At 46.0% G+C, this 25,918-nt stretch overlaps 1 protein-coding gene across 8 annotated transcripts in view; it reads right to left on the reverse strand.

The window, feature by feature from the left end:
• Nucleotides 1–25,918, reverse strand: part of LOC146805993 (uncharacterized) — a 731,342-nt gene that overhangs the window by 127,349 nt on the left and 578,075 nt on the right. For all 8 annotated transcript variants that reach the window (XM_085623346.1, XM_085623342.1, XM_085623340.1 and 5 more), the window contains one exon: nt 3,763–3,906. In XM_085623346.1, the coding sequence (XP_085479472.1) occupies nt 3,763–3,906 (144 nt within the window). The remainder of the gene's footprint in view (nt 1–3,762; nt 3,907–25,918) is intronic.

Below are 25,918 nucleotides of genomic sequence, written 5' to 3' on the forward strand. Positions count from 1 at the left end.
CTTAATGGAAATAACAAAAGGAAATACTGAATGGCAATGAAACTCTGAGCATGTTTCAGAAATGCTACTCTACACTGACCTGCTTGGAGTTAAAGTAAAAGCATACCAGAGTTACTGTGTTCAAACCTGAACTGCCATATGTATACTCTGAAAGTAAGCTGCACAGTATTGAGATGTGGTGGACCTTTCCCTACACACTGCTTGATACCAGTGTAGGGACATATTTATCAATATTTCATGCCAAAAGACACCTTGCTACGATGCGCTGCGTGAAAGGGAGAGGACAGGAATGTGCCATATAATTATCAAGATCGGTGCATTCCTACTCTCTGTCTGCGCTATCATAAAACTGCTGCCTAGTGCCAAAGCAGGCACCCCTGGACTGGGAAACAACCTTTACATTGCAGTCATTAGACTGCGATGCCATTACAACGCGGTCGTTACAACGACCGCGTTGTTACCACGGAATGCCATTACTACGCAAGTTATTACATCGACTTGCAGCAGATGGCGCTCTAACATGAGGAATAGTATAGTTTACTATTCCAACACCTTCCCTATTCGCTTTGCGTAGTAAATAGTCATATTCCCCTGCACCATGATGCAAGGTGGCTGCTCTACAGGCAGGATTTGTTTTGTGCAGGAAGAGACACCTTCCTCACAAAAACAATTCTCTAAGGCTTTTTCCTCTGTTATATGTAGTGCAGAATGCAGCACACGTAGAAAGAGGAAAAACAAGGAGAAATAAAGTATTTTCCTCTTTATGACTCCCAGGGATGGCGTAACATTCTGCTGCATTCCCAGGTCTATCAGTGTTGATAAATCTGGGAATGCTTCAGAATCCATGGGTGGATGCGTGGGAATAGCCACGATTCACCATGAAATGCCTCCTTGGGATAGAGTAACGCAAGGCAGCAACTTGCGTTGCTTGCTAAATCTCATTATAGTATTTGCGACTTGCATGGTTCAAAGGCGACACAAAACCCTTTATAAATATGCCCCGGAATATTCAGTGATTACTCTGAAATGATACTGCAAAACACTAAGGGTCTAATTTATGGTGATTTGGCATAGAACGGCGCAGCAAGCCACCTTGCTGCGTTGTTCTACGTCAAAGTTAAAGGGCAGGAATGCACTGTATTTATCTAATACAGTGCATTCCTGTCCTTTCCCCCAATGCTGGTGCCCTTTCGCTATCATCAATGCAGAAATGCTTGCACCATGGGACAAGGATGCCTGTGTTGTCTGCAGGATTGTTTTTGTGCTGCAAGGGGCACTTTCCTACACAAAAACAATCCTGGGAGGCTTTTTCCTCTTTCTATGTGAGTTATAGAATGCAGCACACATGGAAAGAGGAAACACCCATGGAAAGAGGAAACAAGCATTGAAAATGCAATAGATCTCGCCTTTGATTAAGTTAAAGCCATTCGCTTTGCTAATGGTATTGTATAGCAAAGCAAATGGCTTTAACTTAATGAGAGGCGTGCTATTGCATTTGTAATGCTTGTTTTAGTTTTTATAAAGAGCGAACTCGACCCGAAGGTATTGGAGCGCTTTACATGAGCACCATTTACATTACACAAGGACACGTTCAGTTTTTGTTGGCAGGGAGAGATTATATGATTTGCACAGAATCACAGGATGTTGATCCATCACTGGGATGTAAACAGGGTTTTCCAGTTCCAAAGTTGGAAGCTCTGCCGTAATGCCACCACTATAGCAGTTTTTGTTGCCAATTTCTTTAAGGTCAGTGCACAAAAGATGATAATATTATTGACCCCACCCAGGTATCCCAAATTATGGGTCACTGAGAGATGTGTTCTCCTCACAAGCAGAGCGTCTCCCTTTGCCCGGGCCCAGCACTGCACCAGAGGCATCACACAGAAGAGAAGCCGAAACACAGAGCCAGTGGTGAGTGAAGACAGACATGGAGGGCTTCCCTTCAGAGGAGGAGGTGGCGAGACGGCAGGTCAGTCCTGCTGCAGCCGATACTAAGAGACTGTTTCCGTTTCACGGACTTCCCAGAGCTAGAAAAAGTCCCCAGTGGCCAAACAACCGGAGAAGGGCATGGGCGGGGAGGGTAGGGGGTAGTAGCTGTCTGCAGTGGAGTCACAGGATGGGTGTGATAGTTTGAATCAATCAGGAAGAAAAAGAGTGAAATTGAGTGAAGAGTTATTGGCACGTGCAGCCCTAGGTGGCAAGCAGTGGCCCACTAAGCAATAAAAGGATGAAAGGAACATCTGTTCTCGGTGATACTGTGAAACATGTAAAACGAGCAGGAGACTAAGAAGGAGGAGGAAACAGGCCAGGAGTAGTGAACATGAAGCAAAAAGGGTCGGTGGGAGCAAAGAGGAAAATGAAAGAAATTGTAAAAGATTTTAGGTAGATAAATAGAAGGGGGAAATATTTTGTTTTAAAAAAAATATCTTAGGCATAGTTCGCCAATTCCTTGGCCTTTTTGAGCTTCGGGGAATCTCGGAGGGCAGATTATCTTCAGATGGATAAAGACAGAAGTAGACAGTGTGGATGAGAAAAGTAGACGGTGGGATATGACGGAGGGCGGAGAGAAGTTGACAGGCATGGCAGAGAGATGTTGTATAAACTTACATAGGAAACATACGGAAGGGAGAAGAGGGGCGGAGAAGACCGAAGGAGGGCAGGTAAACAGATACTTAGGAGAGGAAAGAGCGACGTTGGGAAATGTGGGAGGGCTATATAAGAAAGGAAACCTAGAAAAGGAGGACAAGCTTTTAAAGTTTTACTAGCACAAAAACATAAACATGGATATGCGGAGGGATGCCTAAAACTTGCAGAGCCCTGCCCTCATGTGTACATAACATGGATGTTGCAATAACCAGCGCCTACCTTTCACGGCTCCCGGCAATCAGTAATGACCGGCACCTTCGCTGACTGACTGACTGACCCCTTGTCGAAAACGATAACTATCTGGCTGACTGGAATGCAGGAGACAGCGGCCAGAACTCCTGCGTGCTCCTGTCCTCACCCAAAACTTCAACAATGCGAGGACAGGAGATGTGCACGCGTACAGAGTGCACATCTCCTGTCTGTACGCGTGCACATCTCCTGTCCCCCTTCGGCAGAGAAACCCACGGCAATAGGTCTCGCCAAGGCGAGCAACGCATGCACTGCGTCGCTAGGCGAGACCTAAAAACGAGGAGAAATAAAGGTATTTCCCCTTCTTGTGCCTCCCCTTGGAAGGTGTAACATTTTGGTGTATTCCCAGGTTTATATGGTTTTGTAAATCTGTGTAAGCGTCATAAACCATGGGTGTTGCTTGGGAACACCCACTGCACTGCCCATGGAACACCTCCCTAATGCAGAGAAAGGCAACGCTGCGATTTGCGCTGCCTTGCCTTACTCCATATTTATGAGGCCAATCAAAGCCACACAAAGTGGATTTGCGTGACCACAGAAATATGATTTTGTGATTTGCGCCACCAGAGCTCACAAAAAGGGACTCATAAATATTCTCTTAATTCTACCACATGCAGAATCCAGAGCAATTGCTCTGTGCCTGCATATTTCAGAATTCCTCAAACACAACTTCTGTAAAATGACATTGTGTTTCCACTCTTGTCACTTCATTACTACTACATTCCATTGGAGCACAATGGTGTATTCGCTGTCCAGCACTGAAGCACACCTCCACTTATCAACTACCTTTGTACTCTGCACTGTGTATGAATGTTTACAAAGCCCTTATGGCCGTATCTGTCTGCAGAACATTGGGACATGCCCTACCTGTGGTAATGTAGCCAGTCAGCGGTTCGCTTTCCTCAAACCCTTGTATTGACATCACATTCACCTCGTAGCGAGCACCAGGGGTGAGCCCTTTGAGAGGTACTTTGACAGTCTTTCCGTCCACACTCAAGCTCTGAGGCTCTCCTGAAAAACAAAACATTTAAGTCATGAACACTTATGGAACGCCCGCAAATTGAATCGCTTAAGTCATGAGTCATGAGTCATGAATCGCTTAAGTCATGAACACTTATGGAACGCCCGCAAATTGAATCGCTTTCGATTGCTTGCATAATAGGTGCTGTTTGGTACTAATTTTATATACCTTCAGTCTTTCCCTCTAAGATTCGTATTTAACTTACGAATAATTATCCCACTATTTCTTTGGTATATTTTTGTGCTTGCTCGTAATCTAAACAAGTACATCAACAAATCCGTGCTTATGTAAAACAATGCCATGGGTCACAGCTACTTAGACATTAAATATGGTAAAAGTGAAAGCACATCTGCCATCTTTGTTAGTTGGTTCCTTGAACGATCAGCTACCAGGTGAACAAAACTGAGGAAACTTGAAGCAGATTTTGATGCACTGTCTGTAGAATAACTCTTCACTAGTGGTTCAATGGACTAATGAAGGGATCTGTGTCTGACCCAACGGTTACAGTTTTCAATACCAACGGTGGGTCTCTCAACCTTTCATTCTTCCAAAGACGACAAAAGAAGTACCCGTAAATAAGACAGATATATAGCACTCATTCAGTTCTGCTGTAGTGCAATCGTTCAAACAGCGCCCTTCCTAATTTTCATGCTACAGCAGACGTTTGAAAGCCAAGGAGGAGCTGTCTAATGCTTCACCTTTGAAACTGGCACCCGCTGTAAAGAAGCTTGTTCTACTCTGGGGTCCTTCTCGAATTGATTAAGGCTTTCAGAAAGGCATGTTGGCCACTTTCAGTGAGATGGTAAGTTGAGAATTTTCTATCAGAGTCCCCACACCTCTGCTGAGAATTCTAGAGCTGCTACTTTTAAAACTGTATCTTCGATGCAGACAAGTATACAAATGCTGACGGCATTGGAGCCAGTTCTGTGGCTTCCAGTCACAGCGTGACATCTTTGGTTTTTTGGTGTCCATTTCTGCCCATGCAAAAAGCCTACTGCTCCAATCTCCACACTAGCGAAATTTAGCTTGGTGTCTGCGGCAAAACAATCTCCACCATCTTGATGGTGATGAGATCTGAGGCTTTGGCCAGGTTCTGGCTATTACTGTACAGACTCAGATGCACTCAGGATCTCCACGTCAGGGCTTAAAAAACAAAAAATTGTTTTAGACCTGCAAGTCTAGTAACTTAAAAAATCTACTCAAACCTAATTGTAATGCACTTGACCTCTGTCTCTGAAAGCCGAGCAAATGTGACAAGTTAACAAGATTTAAAGGCATTTTTATTGCTCATTCACTTTGTGAGCAATAAAGATGTCTTTAAATCTTGCTATCTTGTCACATTTGCTCTGCTTTCAGAGACAGAGGTCAAAAGTCAGTTTGTCTTCCTACACGCCAGAAAGGGCGAGAAGGACCTAAAAATAGCTCATCCTTATTAAATCTGGCTCGCAAATGCGAGCGAGTGTATTTTTCAAGCCCTGCACGAGGTATCCCTCAAGGGATGAAGATGATGATAGTGAGGCAGACTGACACTGGCAGAGCATTTGGAGATGGGGCCTCAAAACAGAAGTGGTCTCAGTCTAGAAGTTCTGATATTAGCAGAGCATGTCTCATATAAAATGACTGTCTGCACAATAGACACGTTTTTGTTGTTGTTGTTTCCTCTACACACCACGTAGGGCAAATCTAGACTTGTCACAGTAATTCTGGTGACCAGATCGCAAGAATCAAAGCCTTTGCAGCCATCTAATGAGGAATTCCTTGATATCATAAATGCCGCTTTGGAGAAGTCCCACTGTGCCTTTGGTGGGTAGATAAGCACCAGTGAATTTTGAAACACCGCACTTAGACCGCTCTTTTCCAACCACGTATCCTTCCTGGATGTTCCGGCATTCATTGTCATAGCAAATCTCTGCCTGATAAGGAGTTAAAGAGATTCAGTGTCGGAGATAAAATCCTTGTGTCAGGCAGTTTGGCCCTAAAGGTTTTCAACACATGCTTGATGGCTTATTGAATTCATACTTTATTTGAGATAGTTCAAGAGCAGTTTTAAGCATTCTTGCATGGACATGGAGATGAAATGCTGCTTTCCCGTTGTTCCTTGTGGGATGTGTGTGTCCTCGACCCACTTACTGATCCTGAGGTTTAGAAATGTTTCACGTAAGTCTAGTCTTTCTAGACGTACGTGAAAAAGCTAGTGGAAAAAGCTACCTACCATTGTTAATGTTCTTTCTAATCGATGACCCAGATTCTGCAAAGTCTTTGCAGCCTCCTGACTGGCTTAGCAAGTGAGGTACTAAATCTGCAGATTACAGACTTACATTTAATTCTGGACACAGTGACATTCAGTGGCTTCCCTGTAACGCAGCCAGTTCAATACTTACAGGGTATCATCCAGATGGTTCAGGATCAGTCCTAAATCTCTATGGAGCTCTTAAAATTCTTGGCCATGTGCATTCTCTTCATCCACAACGCCAGGGTACATATATGACTTGAGAATACGGATTCAGAATTCCCCACACTTATAGTGTGTGATTCATATTATTGTCTCCAGTCTTACAATGAGTATGTACACTATTGGAGCCAGAATTGATTCAGAGATTCAAAAGTTTATACTATCAAGCATAAAATGCATTGGCAACAAGTAGCAAATCTTTAAAAAAATTTGCCACAGGCTCATGTTATCCGCAAACTGAACCATCAACTTGTAGGAATACATGTTGCAGGGAATTCATTGACTGGTAAAGCCACAAAGGCGACAGTGCAAACTGCTGTCATGGCTGCAGTGACTCATTCCAATATGAGGATAGATGAAGAAATCATGAAGGCTGTCACAGCTTCATGTTGTGGCACCCCCGTTAACTAAATCATTTCCAGAAAAATATTCCTACCTACTAAGTGTGCAAAACATTCCGTTTGCTCGTCTGCTTGGAGTGCGGAATAGAGTGATATCAAATTTGGACTGCAGGTCAGAATTAATTATAGAGGCACATGAGGTGTTATCTTTTGCACACTTTAGCTGGTGGCCACAGTTTCACTGCCACAGCAACTATACTGATAGCCAGGTCTATACAAACAGACCAAAGACTATGTCCTTAACCCCTTCAGTGCTCATGACGGAACCATTCCGTCATGAGGACAGGGGCATTAAATCCCTCTGCTGCAAACAGCAGAGGGATTTCCTTTTTTTGGAGGGGGGGGGGCTCAAGAGGTGGGAAAGAGCTTCCCCAACATGCTAAGGCCCTTTGCTGATTTTCAAAGTAATGATGATCGCGCGCATGGCACGCTGTTCTCATTACATTGAAAATAATACAGACACTTAGTTTCAGTTTCAATGCTTCGGTGCTCGTGGGGCTATCTCAGCCCCCCAAGCACCAAAACACTTGGGAGAGGTATCATTGGAAAGGAGAGAATCTCCCCTTTCCAATGATGTCCTTCCCTAGTGGATCCCTGCTTGGGGATCACCCTCCAGAGATCCACCCACTAGCCACCAGGGAGGGGGGAGCGGCCCCTTAGGCAAGGCCCTTTGCTTTCCCCATTACATTTTGCCAGCCAGTCTTTCTGCCCCCCCTCCCGGGGGGCAGAGCGCACCCTAAACACCAGGGATTTTTCTTATAGGCCAGGGGTAGGGGTTGCCCAGAATGGCCATTCCAATGCCCCCACCCTACCCCACCCAAAGAAGCATAAGACTTTCTGCCCCCCCAGGAGACAGATGGGGGCAATAGCCCCTGACCTGCCACCCTGGAGGGGCAAACAGCCCACTAGGCCCCAGGGATTTTTTTCTATATACGTAGGGGTGGGTCAATGCCCCCACCCAAAAAAAATGCTAGTCTTTCTGCCCCACCCCCAGGGGACAGAAAGCCCACTAGGCACCAGGAACTACAAAGTTCGGGGGCGGCCGCCCAGAATGGGCATGCCAATTCCCCAACTCCCCAAAAAGAATGCCACAGTCTTTCTGCTCTCCCCTGGAGCCGGCAGATGTGGGCAGTAGCCCCGGATCTGGCCCCGAGGGGGCAGAATGCCCACAAGGTACCAGAGATTTCTTTTTTATATATAGACCTAGGGGTGGGGTTGCCAAGAATTGGCATGCCAATGCCCACACCCAAAAACTAAATGCTGCAGTCTTTCTGCCCCACGGGAGGCAGATGGGGCAATAGCCCCTTATCTGCCCCCCCCAGGGGGGCAGAAAGCCCTCTAGGCACCAGGAACTTATATTCCTCCAAAGTTCGGGGTGGGGGCTGCCCAGAATGGGCATTTCAATGCCCCAAACCCCTTCCCCCCAAAACAATGCGAGTCTTTCTGCCCTCCCCAGGAGGTTGATGTGGGCAGTAGCCCCGGATCTGCGACCCTTGACCCTGTTCCAGGCAGGTTGCTCCCCACGCCGCACAGCTCCACCTGTCTGTGCCCATGTCCCTGCTCCCTGATCTCGCTGAAGCCGCGAGTTCGAGGCCCTCCTCCACACACAGGTTCCCGCCTGCGCCTAATCCCTGATGGCCCAGTGGTGAACCGTAAGTATCTGTGTGCTCGCTTTGTACCTTTTTGCTTGTTTTATTTGTATGCTGTTGTATTACTTTTTGTGGTATCTGTTTCCAACTGTTGTATTCCTTTTTTGTATTCTGCTGCTGTATTACTTTGTGCCCACTGTTGTATTCCTTTTCTTTGTATTCTGTGCTTTTCAGCCCATTTTCCGCTCTGTAGCCCTCCAGCGTTCCAGCCTTCCTCTTCCCTTCCTCCCGCTGCATCCCCTGCGTCCCGCCACCCGCTCTCGCCCATTCATCCCGCTCCCGCTTCCCAGCTGCTCCTCCCTCCCAACTCCCCTTCTTATGGCGGCCGCTGCGCCGTGAAGAGAGCGACCCTTGACCCTGTTCCAGGCAGGTCGCACCCCAGGCTGCACAGCTCCACCTGTCTGTGCCCGTGTCCCTGCTCCCTGATCTCGCTGCTGCCACGAGTTCGAGGCCCTCCTCCACCCACAGGCTCCCACCTGCGCCTCATCCCTGGTGGCCCAGTGGTAAGCCGTAAGTATCTGTGTGCTCGCTGTGTTTCTTTTTGCCTTTTTATTTGTCTGCTGTTGTATTACTTTTTGTGGTATCTGTTTCCCACTGTTGTATTCCTTTTTGTATTCTGCTGCTGTATTACTTTGTGCCCACTGTTGTATTCCTTTTCTTTGTATTCTGTTCTTTTCCACCTGTTTTTCGCTCTGTAGCCCTCCAGCGTGCCAGCCTTCCTCTCCCCCTCCTGCCACTGCGTCTCCTGCAGCCCCACCCCCCCACTCGCCCATTCGTCCCACCTCCCAGCTGCTCCTCCCTCCCACCTCCACTTCTTATGGCGGCCGCGCCGCTAGCGCACCAAAGCCAAGCCTGTCTGCGCCCGTCTGCGCCTGGACCGCGCCCAGTGCCAGACCCCCTGGCTCCTGCGAACGCAACGACGCCCGCCGCCACTAAGATGCCAGCTCCTTCAAGAAAGGCATTGACAACAACGCACACAACAGCAAAGGGCTCTTCAACATCGTGATGGAACTCTCCAACCCCAGCTCCAACTCCAACGACATCCTGCCTTCGCAAGATCTCTGTGACTCCCTAGCCACCTTCTTCCACCGTAAGATCGCAGACATCCACAACAGCTTCAAAAACCAGGCCCCCCCGACAGCCACCGACACCTCAGACTCACCACCCCCCACCCACACCGACCCCCTGCTCTCCTGGACCCACGTCAATGACGACGACACTATCAAAATCATGAACACCATCCACTTCGGCTCACCATCAGACCCCTGCCCGCACCACATCTTCAACAAAGCAAGCTCCACCATTGCACCCCATCTCTGCAAGATCATCAACTCCTTCGAGACCGCCACATTGCCGGAGAGCTGGAAGCACGCCAAGATCAACGCCTTACTCAAGAAACCCAAGGCAGACCATAAGGACCTCAAGAACTTTCGGCCCATCTCCCTCCTCCCGTTCCCGGTGAAAGTCATAGAGAAGATTGTCAACAGGCAACTGAACCTCTTCCTCGAGGAGAACAACATCCTGGACCCGTCCTAATCCGGATTCCGCAGCAACCACAGCACCAAAACTGCCCTCACCGCTGCCACTGATGACATCAGGACCCTGCTGGACAACGGAGAAACCGCGGCACTCATCCTCCTGGACCTTTCTGCCGCCTTCAACACCGTCTGCCACCACACCCTACGCACACGCCTCCACAACGCAGGGATCCGTGACAAAGCCCTGGACTGAACCACCTCCTTCCTCACCGGCAGAACCCAGAGTGTCCGCCTCCCTCCATTCTGATCTAAAGCCACCAAGATCATCTGCGACGTACCCCAAGGATCATCCCTCAGCCCGACACTCTTCAACGTCTACATGGCACCGCTCGCCCACATAGCCCGATCGCACGACCTCAACATCATCTCATATGCTGACAACACCCAGCTGATCCTCTCCCTCACCAAGGCCCCCACCACTGCCAAAACCAACCTCCATGAAGGAATGAAGGCCGTCGCCGAATGGATGAAGAAAAGCCGCCTGGAATTGAACTTGGGACAACACGGAGGTCCTCATCCTTGGCTCCACCCCTTCCGCCTGGGACGACTCCTGGTGGCCGGCCACACTGGGAGCAGCACCGACACTGACCAACCACGCACGCAATCTGGGGTTCATCCTAGACTCATTGCTATCAATGACGCAGCAAGTCAACGCCGTCTCCTCCTCCTGCTTCAACACCCTCCGCATGCTCCACAAGATCTACAGATGGATCCCCACTGGAACCAGAAGGACGGTCACCCAGGCCCTCGTCAGCAGCAGACTGGACTATGGCAATGCCCTCTACGCAGGAACTTTGGCCAAACTCCAGAAACTACTACAACGCATACAAAACGCCTCTACACGCCTCATCCTTGACATTCCCCGCCACAGCCACATCACATCCCACCTGAGAGACCACTGGCTCCCCGTCAACAAGAGGATCACCTTCAAGCTCCTCACCCACGCTCACAAAGCACTCCACAACACTGGTCCAGCATACCTCAACGAACGACTCAACTTCTACACCCCGAACTGCTAGCTTCGCTCTGCTGACCTCACCACCGTCCCCCGCATCGGAAGAGCGACTGTTGGCAGCAGATCATTCTTCCACCTCACTGCCAAGATATGGAACACCCTCCCCATCCACCTGTGGCAGACCCAGGACCTGCTGACCATCAGGAGACTTCTCAAGACCTGGCTGTTCGAGCAGTAGCAGCACCCCCCACCCCCAGCGCATTGAGACCCTCACGGGTGAGTAGTGCACTTTACAAATGCATGATTGATTGATGATTGATTGATTGATCTGGCCCCGGGGGGGGGGGGGGGAGAAAGCTCACAAGGCACTAGGGATTTTTTATATATACTTAGGGGTGGGGATTGCCAAGAATTGACATGTCAATGCCCCCACCACCCCAAAAAAAATGCTATAGTCTTTCTGTCCCCCGAGGCAGAAAGCCCCCTAAGCACCAGGGATTTTTTTCACCCCAAAGTTCGGGTGGGGGCTGCCCAGAATCGGCATGCCAATGCCCCCACCCACCAAAAAAATTCCACAGTCTTTCTGCCCCCCCCCCGGATATAATGAGGGAAGTAGCCCCTGATCTGCCCCTTGGGTGGGGCAGAAAGCCCACTAGGCACCAGGGATTTGTTTTTTTTATACGTTGGGGTGGGGCCTGCCCTGCCCAGGACCAATAACCCCTTTCAAAACCAGGTCATTTTCGGATACATTGGGGGCATCTGCATTGTTGGTGCTGGGGTTGGCAGCCATCTAGGGAAACCTACCAAACCCACACATTTCTGAGAACTAGAGACCAGGGAAGTCCAGAGAGGAATGGCTTGCGTGGATCCCCCAACGTTTCCCTACCCAGAATCCCCTGCAAACCTCAAATTTTGCAGGAAAAAAATCGATTTTTCTAAAATTTCTGTGTGTGAATGTTGTAGGATCACCGGGCGGATGCAAATTTCCTACCACCCAGCATTCCTCCATGTCTCCCGATAAAAATGGTACCTCACTTGTGTGAGTGGGTCAAGTACCCGCAACAGGCAAAGGCCCAAAATGTACTGTGTAGACTTAAAATTACCTATAAAAAATGACCTGGTTTTGCAGGGGGGGTACGTAGGTTTTTGGCCCCGGGCTCCCGGCCATCTAGGGCAACCTACCAAACCCACACATTTCTGAAAACTAGACACCCTGGGGAGTCCAGTGAGGTATGGCTTGCGTGGATCCCCCAGTTTCCCTACCCAGAATTGCCTGCAAACCTCAAATTTAGCTGAAAAAAATCACTTTTTCCATACATTTTTGTGTGGGATCACTGTGACGGCACAAATGTCCTACCACCCAGCGTTCCTCTTGCTCTCCCAAGTAAAATTATACCTCATTTGTGTGGGTGGGCCAAAGGCCTGTGACTGGGAAGATCCAAAAACATAGGGACTAAAGGTATAACTCTGCGAATTCTAAGCGCTACATTTAAAAAAACAAAAGGTTTTTAATGGATTCTGCATTGGACAGGCACACAAGTGAGGTATCATTTTACTCAGGAGACCAAGGGGAACACTAGGTGGTATGACATTTGTGCTGGCACAGTGATCCCACACAAAAATGTGTGGAAAAAGTGATTTCTATAGCTAAATTTGATGTTTGCCGGGGATTCTGGGTAAGAAAACGTTGGGGGATCCACGTAAGCCATACCTCACTGGACTCCCTAGGGTGTCTAGTTCTCAGAAATGTGTGGTTTGGTAGGTTTCCCTGGAAGGTCGGGGCCAAAAAAACGGGTGCCCCCGCAAAACCAGGTAGTTTTATGATAGGGAATTTTGAAGTCTCCACGGTAGGATTTGGGCCATTTCCTGTTGCAGCCACTATGCCTACCCACACAAGTGAGGTACCATTTGTATCAGGAGACTTGGGGGAACGCTAAGTGGTAGGAAATTTGTGTCAGCCTGGTGATCCTACAACTTTCACACACAACTTTGAGAACAAGCATTGAAAATGCAATAGGTCTCACCCTCGTTTAAGTTAAAGCAATTCTGTGGCTTTTTAGCTTTGCTTTTAGTATTGTTTTGCAAGCTTTTATGTACATAACATGCATATGTATGCATATATGTATATATGTCTATGTATATGTATGCATGCATTTATATTTGTATTTATATAGATATGCAGATGTATATACATGGTTATATATGTATGTATATATATACACATACATATATATAAATGCATATAATATATATGCATATACATACATATATATATGTGCATATGTGTGCACTTAGAGAGGTAGAGAGAGGAAGAGAGGTAGACGGATAGAGGTAAAGAGGTAGAGTTAGAGAGGTAGAGAGTAATAGAGAGAGAGGTAGAGAGGTAGTGAGTAGTAGAGAGCGAGTAGTAGAGAGTAAAGAGTGAGTAGTAGAGAGTAGTAGAGAGGTAAAGAGAGGTCAAGAGAGGGCAAGAGAGGTAAAGGGTGGGAGAGGTAGAGAGAGAAAGATAGAGGTAGAGAGAGAGAGAGGTAAAGAGGTAGAGACAGATAGCGGTATAGAGAGAGAGAGAGAGGTAGAGATATGTAGAAGGGGTAGAGAGGAGTAGAGAGGGGTAGAGAGGGGTAGAGGAATAGAGGTATGGAGAGTTAGAGAGGTAGAGAGAGGTAGAGATGGCTAGAAAGTTAGAGAGAGGTAGAGACGTTGAGAGAGGTAGCGAGCTAGAGAGAGAGGTAATGAGAGGTAGAGAGTGGTAGAGAGGGGTAGAGAGAGGTAGAGAAGTAGAGAGAGAGAGGTAGAGAGAGAGCAGTAGAGAGGTAGAAGTAGAGAGAGGTAGAGAGTTAGAATGGAAGAGAGAGAGGTAGAGAGGTGGAGAGGTAAAGAAAGGTAAAGATGTAAAGAGGTAGAGAGAGAGAGAGAGAGAGAGAGAGAGGTAGAGAGAGGTAGAGAGGTAGATAGAGAGGTAGAGAGAGGTAGAGAGAGAGGTAGGGAGTGAGGTAGAGAGTGGAGAGAGAGAGAGGGGGAAAGAAAGGTAGATAGAGAGGTAAATAGAGAGGTAGAGAGGGCTTTTTGGTATGAATACGCATTCTGAAGCCATGTTTCATCCTCGCCTTCTGCTTTCATTCGTGAGCGTTGATTGCCATCACAAATTATGCCAAAGGCAGTGCAATAATTGCACCGAAAGCATGTCAATTTCTCCTTGTTTCCACCCTGTCTCCTTTTAGCCATGCCTAGCGGGATTGGACCTCTTATTGCCGGCGTGACACAGTAGGTTTATTATTAGCTTGCTGCATTTTATTTTTTTTAACAATTGCATGCTACCTTTCCCTCTTTCCTCATTTCTCTTCTTTTTCTTTTCCTTTTTCCCTCTGTCATTGATTGCTGTGATTAGTCCCATGTTATTCACAAAGGCGCACTATCCTCAATCGATGTATACAAATGTAAAACTTTGCCTAGGATATATTAGGGTGACCCTGATATATGCTTTCAGTATACCTTGTAAAGATCAATAAAGTAATTGCAAATACATTTGTTTCTTTAAAAAAAGAAACAACTGCATGCGTTTGTGTGTGGGATGCATTGTATGTTTGTATGGTATTTTGAATTGTGTTATTATTAGCTACTTTGTTGTTATGTGGGTTTTTTTATGTGCAGATGGTGGGTTATTTTGAAGGGAATACTTTGTAACTGTTTGCTTAATGCTACAGAGTTAAGATCTTATTTTTTTAAAGTTGTGTTTTCTCAATGCTGTGTGTTTTCCTAGTTGTTTTGCGATTACAAGGTAGAGAGTGAGGTAGAGTGAGGTACAGAGGTACAGAGAGAGATAGGGAGAGAGGTAGAGGTAGAGAGGTAGATAGGGAGGAGGAGAAGTATAGAGGTAGAGCGAGAGGTAAAGACAGGTAGAGAAAGAGGTAGAGAGGTAGAGAGAGAGAGGTAGAGAGAGAGAGAGAGAGAGAGAGGTAGAGAGAGGGAGAGAGAGGTAGAGGGATAGAAAGGTAGAGGTATAGAGGTAGAGAAACGTAGAGAGGTAGAGAGGGGTAGAAAGGTAGAGTTAAAAAGGTAGAGAAAGGTAGAGAGGTAGAGAGAGGTAGAGCTGGGTCGAAAGGTAGCGAGAGGTAGAAAGGTAGAGACAGGTAGAGAGAGAGGTAATACGAGTTAGAGAGAGGTAAAGAGGTAGAGAGAGAGAGGTAGAGATAGGTAGAGAGGTAGAGGTAGAGAGAGATAGGTAGAGAGAGAGGTAAAGAGGTAGAGAGAGAGAGGTAGAGAGGTAGAGAGGTGTAGAAAGCTAGAGAGGTAGAAAGGTAGAGAGAGAGGTAGAGAGAGAAGTAGATAGGTAGAAGGAGAAGTAGAGAGGTAGAGAGAGAGGTAAAGAGGTAGAGACAGGTAGAGAAAGAGGTAGAGATGTAGAGAGAGAGCGAGAGAGAGAGAGAGAGAGAGAGAGGTAGAGAGAGGGAGAGAGAGTTAGAGAGGGGTAGAAAGGTAGAGGTAGAGAAAGGTAGAGGTATAGAGGTAGAGAAAGGTAGAGAGAGGTAGAGAGAGTTCGAAAGGTAGAGGTAGAAAGGTAGAGAGGTAGAGATAGGTAGAAAGGTAGAGACGTGAAGAGAGGTAGAGAGAGAGGTAATAAGAGTTAGAGAGAGGTTGAGAGGTAGAGGTAGAGAGAGATAGGTAGAGAGAGAAAGAGAGAGGTAAAGAGTTAGAGAGAGAGGAAGAGAGGTAGAGACAGGTAGAGAGGTGTATAGAGGTAGAGAGGTGGAGAGGTAGGTAGAGGTAGAGAGAGAGGTAGAGAGAGAGGTAGAGAGGTGTAGAAAGGTAAAGAGGTGTAGAGAGGTAGAGAGGTGTAGAGAGGTAGAGATGTGTAGAGAGGTAGAGAGAGAGAGCGCAAGAGAGAGGTAGAGAAGCAGAGGAGAGAGAGAGGTAGAGAGAGGTAGAGAGAGAGGTAGAGAAAGAGGTAGAGAGAGAAGTAAAGCGGCAGAGAGGTAGAGAGAGGTAGAGAGGTATAGAGAGAGGTAGAGAGAGGTAGAAAGGGAGGTAGAGAGGTAGAGAAAGATGTAGAGATAGAGGAGAGAGGTAGAAAGAGAAAGAGAGGTAGAGGAGAGAGAGTGGTAGAGAGAGGTATAGAAAGAGGTAGAGAGAGGTAGAGAGGAAGAGAGGGGTAGGTTGTGTGAGAGGTAGAAAGGGAGGTAGAGAGGTAGAGAGAGAGGTAATGAGAGTTAGAGAGAGGTAGAGAGGTAGAGGTAGAGAGAGATAGGTAGAGAGAGAAAGATAGAGGTAAAGAGTTAGAGAGAGGTAGCGAGGTAGAGGTAGAGGTAGAGAGAGATAGGTAGAGAGAGAAAGATAGAGGTAAAGAGTTAGAGAGAGGTAGAGATAGGTAGAGAGGTGTATGGAGGTAGAGAGGTGTAGAGGTAGGGAGAGGTAGAGAGAGAGGTAGATAGGTAGATAGGTAGAAGGAGAAGTAGAGAGGTAGAGAGAGAGGTAAAGAGGTAGAGACAGGTAGAGAAAGAGGTAGAGATGTAGAGAGAGGTAAAGAGAGAGAGAGAGGTAGAGAGCGGGAGAGAGAGTTAGAGAGGGGTAGAAAGGTAGAGGTACAGAGGTAGAGAAACATAGAGGTATAGAGGTAGAGAAACGTAGAAAGGTAGAGAGGTGGAGAGGTAGGGAGAGGTAGAGAGAGAGGTAGAAAGAGAGGTAGAGAGGTGTAGAGAGGTAGAGATGTATAGAGAGGTAAAGAGAGAGAGAGCAAAAGAGAGGTAGAGAAGTAGAGGAGAGAGAGAGGTAGAGAGAGAGGTAGAGAGAAGTAGAGAGGTATAGAGAGAGGCATAGAGAGAGGTAGAAAGGGAGGTAGAGAGGTAGAGAAAGAGGTAGAGATAGAGGAGAGAGGTAGAAAGAGAAAGAGAGGTAGAGGAGAGAGAGTGGTAGAGAGAGGTATAGAGAGAGGTAGAGCGAGGTAGGTAGAGAGAGAGATAGAAAGGAGGTAGAGAGGTAGAGAGAGGTAGCGAGGTAGAGGTAGAGAGAGAAAGATAGAGGTAAAGAGTTAGAGAGAGGTAGAGAGGTAGAGATAGGTAGAGAGGTGTATAGATGTAGAGAGGTGGAGAGGTAGGGAGAGGTAGAGAGAGAGGTGGAGAGGTAGATAGGTAGAAGGAGAAGTAGAGAGGCAGAGAGAGAGGTAAAGAGGTAGAGACAAGTAGAGAAAGAGGTAGAGATGTAGAGAGAGAGAGAGAGAGAGGTCGAGCGAGGGAGAGAGAGTTAGAGAGGGGTAGAAAGGTAGAGGTATAGAGGTAGAGAAACGTAGGGGTATAGAGGTAGAGAAACGTAGAGAGGTAGAGAGGGTTCGAAAGGTAGAGGTAGAAAGGATGAGAAAGGTAGAGAGGTAGAGAGAGGTAGAGAGGTAATGAGAGTTAGAGAGAGGTAGAGGTAGCGAGAGATAGGTAGAGAGAGAAAGATAGAGGTAAAGAGTTAGAGAGAGAGGTAGAGAGGTAGAGATAGGTAGAGAGGTGTAGAAAGGGAAGATATGTAGAGAGGTGGAGAGGTAGGGAGAGGTAGAGAGAGAGGTAGAGAGGTAGATAGGTAGAAGGAGAAGTAGAGAGGTAGAGAGAGAGGTAAAGAGGTAGAGACAGGTAGAGAAAGAGGTAGAGATGTAGAGAGAGAGAGAGGTAGAGAGAGAGGTAGAGAGCGGGAGAGAGAGTTAGAGAGGGGTAGAAAGGTAGAGGTATAGAGGTAGAGAAACGTAGAGGTATAGAGGTAGAGAAACATAGAGAGGTAGAGAGAGGTAGAGAGGGTTCGAAAGGTAGAGACGTGAAGAGAGGTAGAGAGAGATGTAATGAGAGTTAGAGAGAGGTAGGTAGAGAGAGAAAGATAGAGGTAAAGAGTTAGAGAGAGAGAGGTAGAGAGGTAGACATAGGTAGGGAGGTGTATAGAGGTAGAGAGGTGTAGAGAGGTAGAGATGTGTAGAGAGGCAGAGAGAGAGAGCAAGAGAGAGGTAGAGAAGTAGAGGAGAGAGAGAGGTAGAGAGAGGTATAGAGAGAGGTAGAGAAAGAGGTAGAAATAGAGGAGATAGGTAGAAAGAGAAAGAGAGGTAGAGGAGAGAGAGTGGTAGAGAGAGGTAGAGAGAGAGGTAGAGAGAAGTAGAGAGAGGTAGGTAGAGAGAGAGAGAGGTAGAAAGGGAGGTAGAGAGATAGAGAAAGAGGTAGACAAAGAGGAGAGAGGTAAAAAGAGAGAAGTAGAGGAGAGAGAGAGGTAGAGAGAGGTAGAGAGAGTCGTATATAGAGTCGTATAGAGAATGGTATACAGGTAGAGAAAGAGGTAGAGAAAGAGTTAGAGAGGTAGAGAGAGGTAGAGACTGGTAGAGAGAGAGAGGTAGTGTGGTGTAGAGGTAGAGAGGTAGCGAGAGAGGTACAGAAAGAGAGGTAGAGAGAGAGGTAAAGCGTTGAAGCGGTAGAGAGGTAGAGGGAGGTGTAGAAAAGTTGAGAGAGAGTTAGAGAGAGGGAGTTAGAGGTAGTGAGTCAGAGAGGGGTAGAGAGGTAGAGGTAGAGAGAGAGGTAGAGATGTAGAGAGAAATAGAGAGAGAGGTAGAGAGACGTAGAGAGAGGTAGAGAGAGAGTTAGAGAGAGAGGTAGAGGGAAAGAGGTAGAGAGAGATGTAAAGAGGTAGAGGTAGAGAGAGGTTGAGAGAGAGAGGAAGAGACAGGTAGAGAGAGAGTGGTAGGTATAGGGAGATAGAGAGAAAAGTGAAGAGTTTGAGAGAGAGAGGTAGCGACAGGTAGAGAGAGAGTGGTAGGTATAGAGTGAGGTACAGAGAGAGGTAGAGAAAGAGAGGTAGAGAGAGAGGTAGAGAGAGAGGTAAAGCGGTGGAGCCGTAGAGAGAGCTAGAATGATAGAGAGAGGTAGAGAGAAGTAGAAAGGTATAGAGAGAGGAGAGGTAGAGAGAGTTAGAGAGGTATAGAGAGAGGTAGAGAGAGAGGTGTAGAGGTGTAGAGGTGTAGAGGGAGGTGTCTAAAAGTAGAGAGAGGGAGGTAGAAAGAGGCAGAGAGGTGTAGAGAGGTAGAGGTAGAGAGAGGTAGAGTGAGAGGTGGAGATGTAGAGAGAGGTAGAGAGAAAGGGCAAGAGAGAGTTAGAGAGAGAAGTAGAGGGAAAAAGGTAGAGAGATAGAGAGAGAAGTAAAGAGGTAGAGGTAGAGAGAGGTTGAGAGAGAGAGGTAGAGACAGGTAGAGAGAGAGTGGTAGGTATAGGGAGAGGTATAGAGAGAGGTAGAGAAAGAGAGGTAGAGAGCGAGAGGTAAAGCGGTGGAGCGGTAGAGAGAGGTAGAATGATAGAAAGAGGTAGAATGATAGAGAGAGGTAGAGTGGTATAGAGCGAGGTAGAGAGAGAGAGGTCGAGAGGTGTAGAGGGGAGTGTATAAAAGTAGAGAGAGGTAGAAAGAGGGAGGTAGAGAGAGGTAGAGATGCAGAGAGGTGTAGAGAGGTAGAGGTAGAGAGAGGTAGAGATGTTGAGAGAGATAGAGAGAAATAGATAGAGAAGTAAAGAGGTAGAGGTAGAGAGAGGTTGAGAGAGAGAGGAAGAGACAGGTGGAGAGGGTATAGAGAGAGAGGTATAGAGAGAGAGGTATAGAGAGAGAGGTAGAGAGAGGTAGAGAGAGGTAGAGGGAGGTGTAGAGAGGTGTAGAAAACTCGAAAAGAGGTAGAAAGAGGTACAGAGAGGGAGGTAGAGAGGTAGAGAGAGGTACAGAGAGGTAGAGGTAGAGAGAGGTAGAGAGAGAGGTAGAGTTGTAGAGAGAAGTAGAGAGGTAGAGAGAGATAGAGAGATAGAGAGAGGTAGAGAGGTAGAGAGAGAGGTAGAGAGAGAGGTAGAGAGGTGTAGAGGGAGGTGTAGAGAGATGTAGAAAAGTTGAGAGAGAGTTAGAGAGAGGGAGTTAGAGAGGAAGAGAGTCAGAGAGGGGTAGAGAGGTAGAGGTAGAGAGAGAGGTAGAGATGTAGAGAGAAATAGAGAGAGAGGTAGAGAGAGAGGTAGAGATACATTGAGAGAGGTAGAGAGAGAGTTAGAAAGAGAGGTAGAGGGAAAGAGGTAGAGAGAAAAGTAAAGAGTTAGAGAGAGGTTGAGAGAGAGAGGTAGAGACAGTTAGAGAGCAAGTGGTAGGTATAGAGTGAGGTATAGAGAGATGTAGAGAAAGAGAGGTAGAGAGAGAGGTAAAGTGGTAGAGAGAGGTAGAATGATAGAGGTAGAGAGATGTAGAGAGGTATAGAGAGAAGTAGAGAGAGGTAGCGAGAGAGAGGTCGAGAGGGAGGTGTATAAAAGTAGAGAGAGGTAGAGAGAGGGAGGTCGAGAGGTGTAGAGGGAGGTGTATAAAAGTAGAGAGAGGTAGGGAGAGGGAGGTAGAGAGAGGTAGAGACACAGAGAGGTGTAGAGAGGTAGAGGTAGAGAGAAGTAGAGAGAGAGGTGGAGATGTAGAGAGAGGTAGTGAGAGAGGTAGAGAGAGGTAGAGAGAGAGGTAGAGAGAGAGGTAGAGGGAAAGAGGTAGAGAGCTTCAGAAAGATAGAGAGAGAAGTAAAGAGGTAGAGATAGAGAGAGGTTGAGAGAGAGAGGTAGAGACAGGTAGAGAGAGAGAGAGAGAGAGAGGTATAGAGAGCAGTATAGAGAGAGGTAGAAAAAGAGGTAGAGAGAGTTAGAGAGGTAGAGACAGGTAGAGAGATGTAGAGAGTTAGAGATGTAGAGAGAGGTAGAAAAATAGAGGTAGAGAGTTAAAGCGGTGGAGAGGTAAAGAGGTAAAGAGAGGTAGAGAGGGTATAGAGAGCGAGGTAGAGAGAGAGAGGTAGAGGTAGAGAGGTGTAGAAAAGTCGAAAGAGGTAGAGAGAGGAAGGTAGAGAGGTAGAAAGAGGCAGAGATAGGTAGAGGTAGAGAGAGGTAGAGAGAGAGGAAGAGTTGTAGAGAGAAGTAGAAAGGTAGAGAGAGATAGAAAGATAGAGGTAGAGAGGTAGAGAGAGAGGTAGAGAGAGAGGCAGAGAGGTGTAGAGGGAGGTGTAGAGAGGTGTAGAAAAGTTTAGAGAGAGTTAGAGAGAGGGAGTTAGAGAGGTAGAGATTCAGAGAGGGGTAGAGAGGTAGAGGTAGAGAGAGAGGTAGAGATGTAGAGAGAAATAGAGAGAGAGGTAGAGAGAGAGGTAGAGAGAGGTAGAGAGACGTAGAGAGAGGTAGAGAGAGAGTTAGAGAGACAGGTAGAGGGAAGAGGTAGAGAGGTAGAGAGAGATAGAGAGAAAAGTAAAGAGTTAGAGAGAGGTAGAGACAGGTAGAGAGAGAGTGGTAGGTATGGAGTGAGATATAGAGAGAGGTAGAGAAAGAGAGGTAGAGAGAAAGGTAAAGAGGTAGAGAGAGAGTGGTCGAGAGGTGTAGAGGGAGGTGTATAAAAGTAGAGAGAGGTAGAGAGAGGGGTAGAGAGGCAGAGAGGTGCAAAGAGGTAGAGGTAGAGAGAGGTAGATAGAGAGGTAGATAGAGAGGTGGAGGGAAAGAGGTAGAGAGATAGAGAGAGATAGAGAGAGAAGTAAAGAGGTAGAGGTAGAGAGAGGTTGAGAGAGAGAGGTAGAGACAGGTAGAGAGAGAGTGGTAGGTATAGAGAGCAGTATACTGAGAGGTAGAAAAAGAGGTAGAGAGAGTTAGAGAGGTAGAGACAGGTAGAGAGATGGAGAGAGTTAGAGATGTAGAGAGAGAGGTAGAAAAATAGAGGTAGATAGAGAGGTAAAGTGGTGGAGAGGTAAAGAGGTAGAGAGAGGTAGAGCGGGTATAGAGAGAGAGGTAGTGAGAGAGAGGTAGAGGTAGGGAGGTGTAGAAAAGTCAAAAGAGGTACAGAGAGGTAGGTAGAGAGGTAGAGAGAGGCAGAGATAGGTAGAGGTAGAGAGAGGTAGAGAGAGAGGTAGAGTTGTAGAGAGAAGTAGAGAGGTAGAGAGAGATAGAAAGATAGAGGTAGAGAGGTAGAGAGAGAGGTAGAGAGGTGTAGAGGGATGTGTAGAGAGGTGCAGAAAAGTTGAGAGAGAGTTAGAGAGAGGGAGTTAGAGAGGTAGAGAGTCAGAGAGGGGTAGAGAGGTAGAGAGAGAGGTAGAGATGTAGAGAGAAATAGAGAGAGAGGTAGAGAGAGGTACAGAGACATAGAGAGAGGTAGAGAGAGATTTAGAGAGAGAAGTAGAGGGAGAGAGGTAGAGAGGTAGAGAGAGATAGAGAGAAAAGTAAAGAGAGAGGTTGAGAGAGAGAGGTAGAGACAGGTAGAGAGAGAGTGGTAGGTATGGAGTGAGATATAGAGAGAGGTAGAGAAAGAGAGGTAGAGAGAGAGGTAAAGCGGTAGAGAGAGGTAGAATGATAGAGAGAGGTAGAGAATGGTAGAGAGAGGTAGAGAGAGGTAGAGAGAGAGAGGTCGAGAGGTGTAGAGGGAGGTGTATAAAAGTAGAGAGAGGTAGAGAGAGGGAGGTAGAGAGAGGTAGAGAGGCAGAGAGGTGTAGAGAGGTAGAGGTAGAGAGAGGTAGAGAGAGAGGTAGAAAAATAGAGGTAGATAGAGAGGTAAAGTGGTGGAGAGGTAAATAGGTAGAGAGAGGTAGAGAGGGTATAGAGAGAGAGGTAGAGAGATGTAGAGGGAGGTGTAGAGAGGTGTAGAAAAGTCGGAAGAGGTAGAAAGAGGTACAGAGAGAGGGGTGGAGAGAGGTAGAGAGAGGTAGAGTTGTGGAGAGAAGTAGAGAGAGAGAGGTAGGGACGGGTAGAGAGAGGTAGAGTGAGATGTAGAGAGAGAGGTAGAGGGAAAGAGGTAGAGGTAGAGAGAGAGATAGAGAGAGAAGCAAGGATGTAGAGACAGGTAGAGAGAGAGTGGTGGAGAGGTTTAAAGAGGTAGAGTTGTAGAGAGAGAGGTAGAGAGAGGTAGAGAGAGTGAGAGAGAGAGTTATAGAGAGAGGTAGAGAGGGGCAGAGAGAGAAAGAGAGAGGGAGAGGAGAGGAGAGGGAGAGAGAGGTCTAGAGAGAGTTAGAGAGAGAGGTAGAGAGAGAGTTATAGAGAGAGGAAGAGAGAGGTAGAGAGAGAGGTAGAGAAAGAGGTAGAGAGGTAGAGACCAGTAGAGAGAGAAAGGTTGGGAGGTGTAAAGAGGTAGAGAGGGAGCTGTCTGCAGAGACCTGGAGTAAGGAGTTGCTGATAGCGCTGTAGTTATCCTCAACTTTCCCTCGCTCTCTTATGTCCACCTCTTCAACTCCTATTTTTCCCTTCTTCCTAATTTTGTATTGAAACGTCGTAATGTCGCTTATCCGGATACTTTAGTCATTTACCAATGTATTTAAAGTAAACTGCTGTCGCATTTTAAGCATTCGAACACAAAGCGTGATTCACAATCAAAATAATAGTATAATCCTAAAAAGAAAAACAACTAAGGCGCCTTGAAACAATCGTGTGAAGCTAAGTGCTTCATTCATTGACTCATTCCACACTTTTTTGAAGCGCCTACCAAGTTGGCGTCCTTCGGGTGCTCCAGGGACAGCAGAAAAAGACCATAGAGCGTAACCAGTCTCAGCTTTAATCCAACAATGACGGGCCTTTCCGTGGCAAAGCTTGTGGCACTTTCGCTTACATTTAGAAACGCAGGTAGCATGCAGCTTCACACGTGATATTAGATCAGTGGGTGGCATCTGCGCTTGTGGCATTCATTCCGCTTCTTGGCATCGTTCGTACAGGCGTCCCTTTTCTGCGATTATGTGGCTACATGTGGCCTGTAATTGTAACAATTAAAGAAGTCTGCTGCATGATTAAACTTATAAGGTCCCAAAGGCGAGACCTATTGCCTATGACAATGCTTGTTGTTTTTTGTGCTGAAGTAATGAAAACAATAATTTTGAACGGGGATGCACGTTAATAAGTGGTGAAGCGCGTAGAGTTATAAAATAGGCATCTATTGAAGAGCACATATACAGCAAATGGATGCAAGTGACCTGCAGGCGAGGTGTACTTTATTTAAATGTAGAAGAGATGTATTGTAAAGCAGTAGTGACGCTCTAACAAACATTGCAGTGTGGCGGTGTTTAGTTTAAATTGCATAAATAAGCAAGCGATCACTATGCATAGTGTGCGTCGGTGTCACAGGAAAAACTATAATCGGGTGCCGCGCTCCAAAATAATGTAAAGCAGCACTGAAAAGGGGGCAGGTAGCGGTGCGGAGGAATGAGGGGTCTATAAGGGGAGAAATAAAAGCGCGTCAGCCATTGTTGAAGGAAAACGTGTATTACGGAAAAAAAGTGCTTAGCGGGTAATTGAGAGACACTGTCTCCCGCCGCAAGTAAATTATCCAATCCCGGTGGGCAGGGCCAAAAGGGGACAGGGTGGCAACCCTCAGTGTAATGATTGCCTCCGGTGCAATCATTACACTGTGTTTTGCATCAGCCATGACGCAAAACGACCCGCACCAATGAAAATTGGAAGCGGATAGAGGTGGAGCCGCGAGACGACTTCTGGAATCGTATCGATTCCAAGAAACCTCGTAAGACGAGAGCAGCACATGTGCTGCTTACGTCACGAGACCTAAAAATGTGAGGTTTGCAGGGGATTCTGGATAGGGAAACTTTGGGGGATCCACACAAGCCATACCTCCCGGGGCTCCCTCAGGTCTCTAGTTTTCAGAAATGTGTGGGTTTGATAGGTTTCCCTAGATGGTCGCTGAGCCCGGGACCAAAACTCACGTGCCCACCCCTTGCAAAAGCAGATAGTTTTACACAAGAAAGAGACCGAGACAAATCACGATCTTCCTTAAAATCTCCTCCATCATCTGAAGAAGATGTTCCCTGAACTCTGACTTATTATTTATTACAATTGATATTGATAGAACAGTCAAAAGTCAGTTACTTCAACATACATGGAAACAAGGACCGGATGAATATCTGAAATTAGAGACTAGTCAGAAGTCATTCACTTCACTATATTGTGAAACTACGTTCTGATGAGTATCTGGAATTTAATTATTTAGTAACACATTATCTAAGATGTTATGCTCATCTTACATCGTATTGCACGGTGTTGGGTTCTATTACAATATATTATATTATGCTATATTTTATTATATTCCTTTCCTAAAATCCTCCCCTCCCCTCCCCTACCTTCTGGTACATGCATTCGATAGAGTTAATCTATTTTAAAGTGTTATAACATGAATATTATGAAATGTTATGATTGATAGCAATTACAATTTTAAATTAATATATACACAATTATACTCTCAAATAACATAGATTTTCCTTTTTACTCTATAAAACTACATTGACGTATATAATGTGGTAGTTTAGTGCTACTACTTTCTTCTCCTAGCATCTCTCCATTTCCTTTTTCTTATTTATCAATTTTACATTCCACTATCTATCTACTATATCATCTTGATGTATTACCATTTATTTGATCAAAATGTGAATACATTTAACTGTATTAGTATATAACTATTGCATTATTTAATCTACTTATCATATTATTTAAGCATGATTATATTTATATTTAACCTTCAACATCATTATTATATCATGCAAAATCCCATATGTGTGATTTTATGTATTCATCTTTCTATTCTCCCTCTCCTTTTTACTTCTTCCTCCGACTTCTCATTATTTATGTTATACTATATTCTGTTCCTTTTCTTAAATCCTTTATCCCCTACCCATCCTCTTTGCATATGTACATAGTGTTTACTTATTTTATGGAATTATTTTAAGGTGTTATAATGTGAATGTTATGAATTCTTATTAACAATAAGAACTAAAAATGTGTATATTTAAGTTAAACTTTAAGATAGCATAGACCTTTTTCATTACTTTATAAAACTTGGTGTCCAGTTTCAACTCTTTTTTCTCTATACATTCCTTTTCTCCTTTTTCTACTTACTAACTTTTCATTGTACTATCATTTTTTATATCATTTTATATACTTACCATCTACCTAATTCATTGTGATAGCGTTTACATTTTATCGCTATATAAATGTAATATTAGTTACCTGTCATATTACCTCAATATGATTGTATCCAATAT

The sequence above is a fragment of the Triturus cristatus genome, chromosome 8 (assembly GCF_964204655.1).
Source record: "Triturus cristatus chromosome 8, aTriCri1.1, whole genome shotgun sequence".
NCBI classification, from domain to species: Eukaryota; Metazoa; Chordata; class Amphibia; order Caudata; family Salamandridae; genus Triturus; species Triturus cristatus.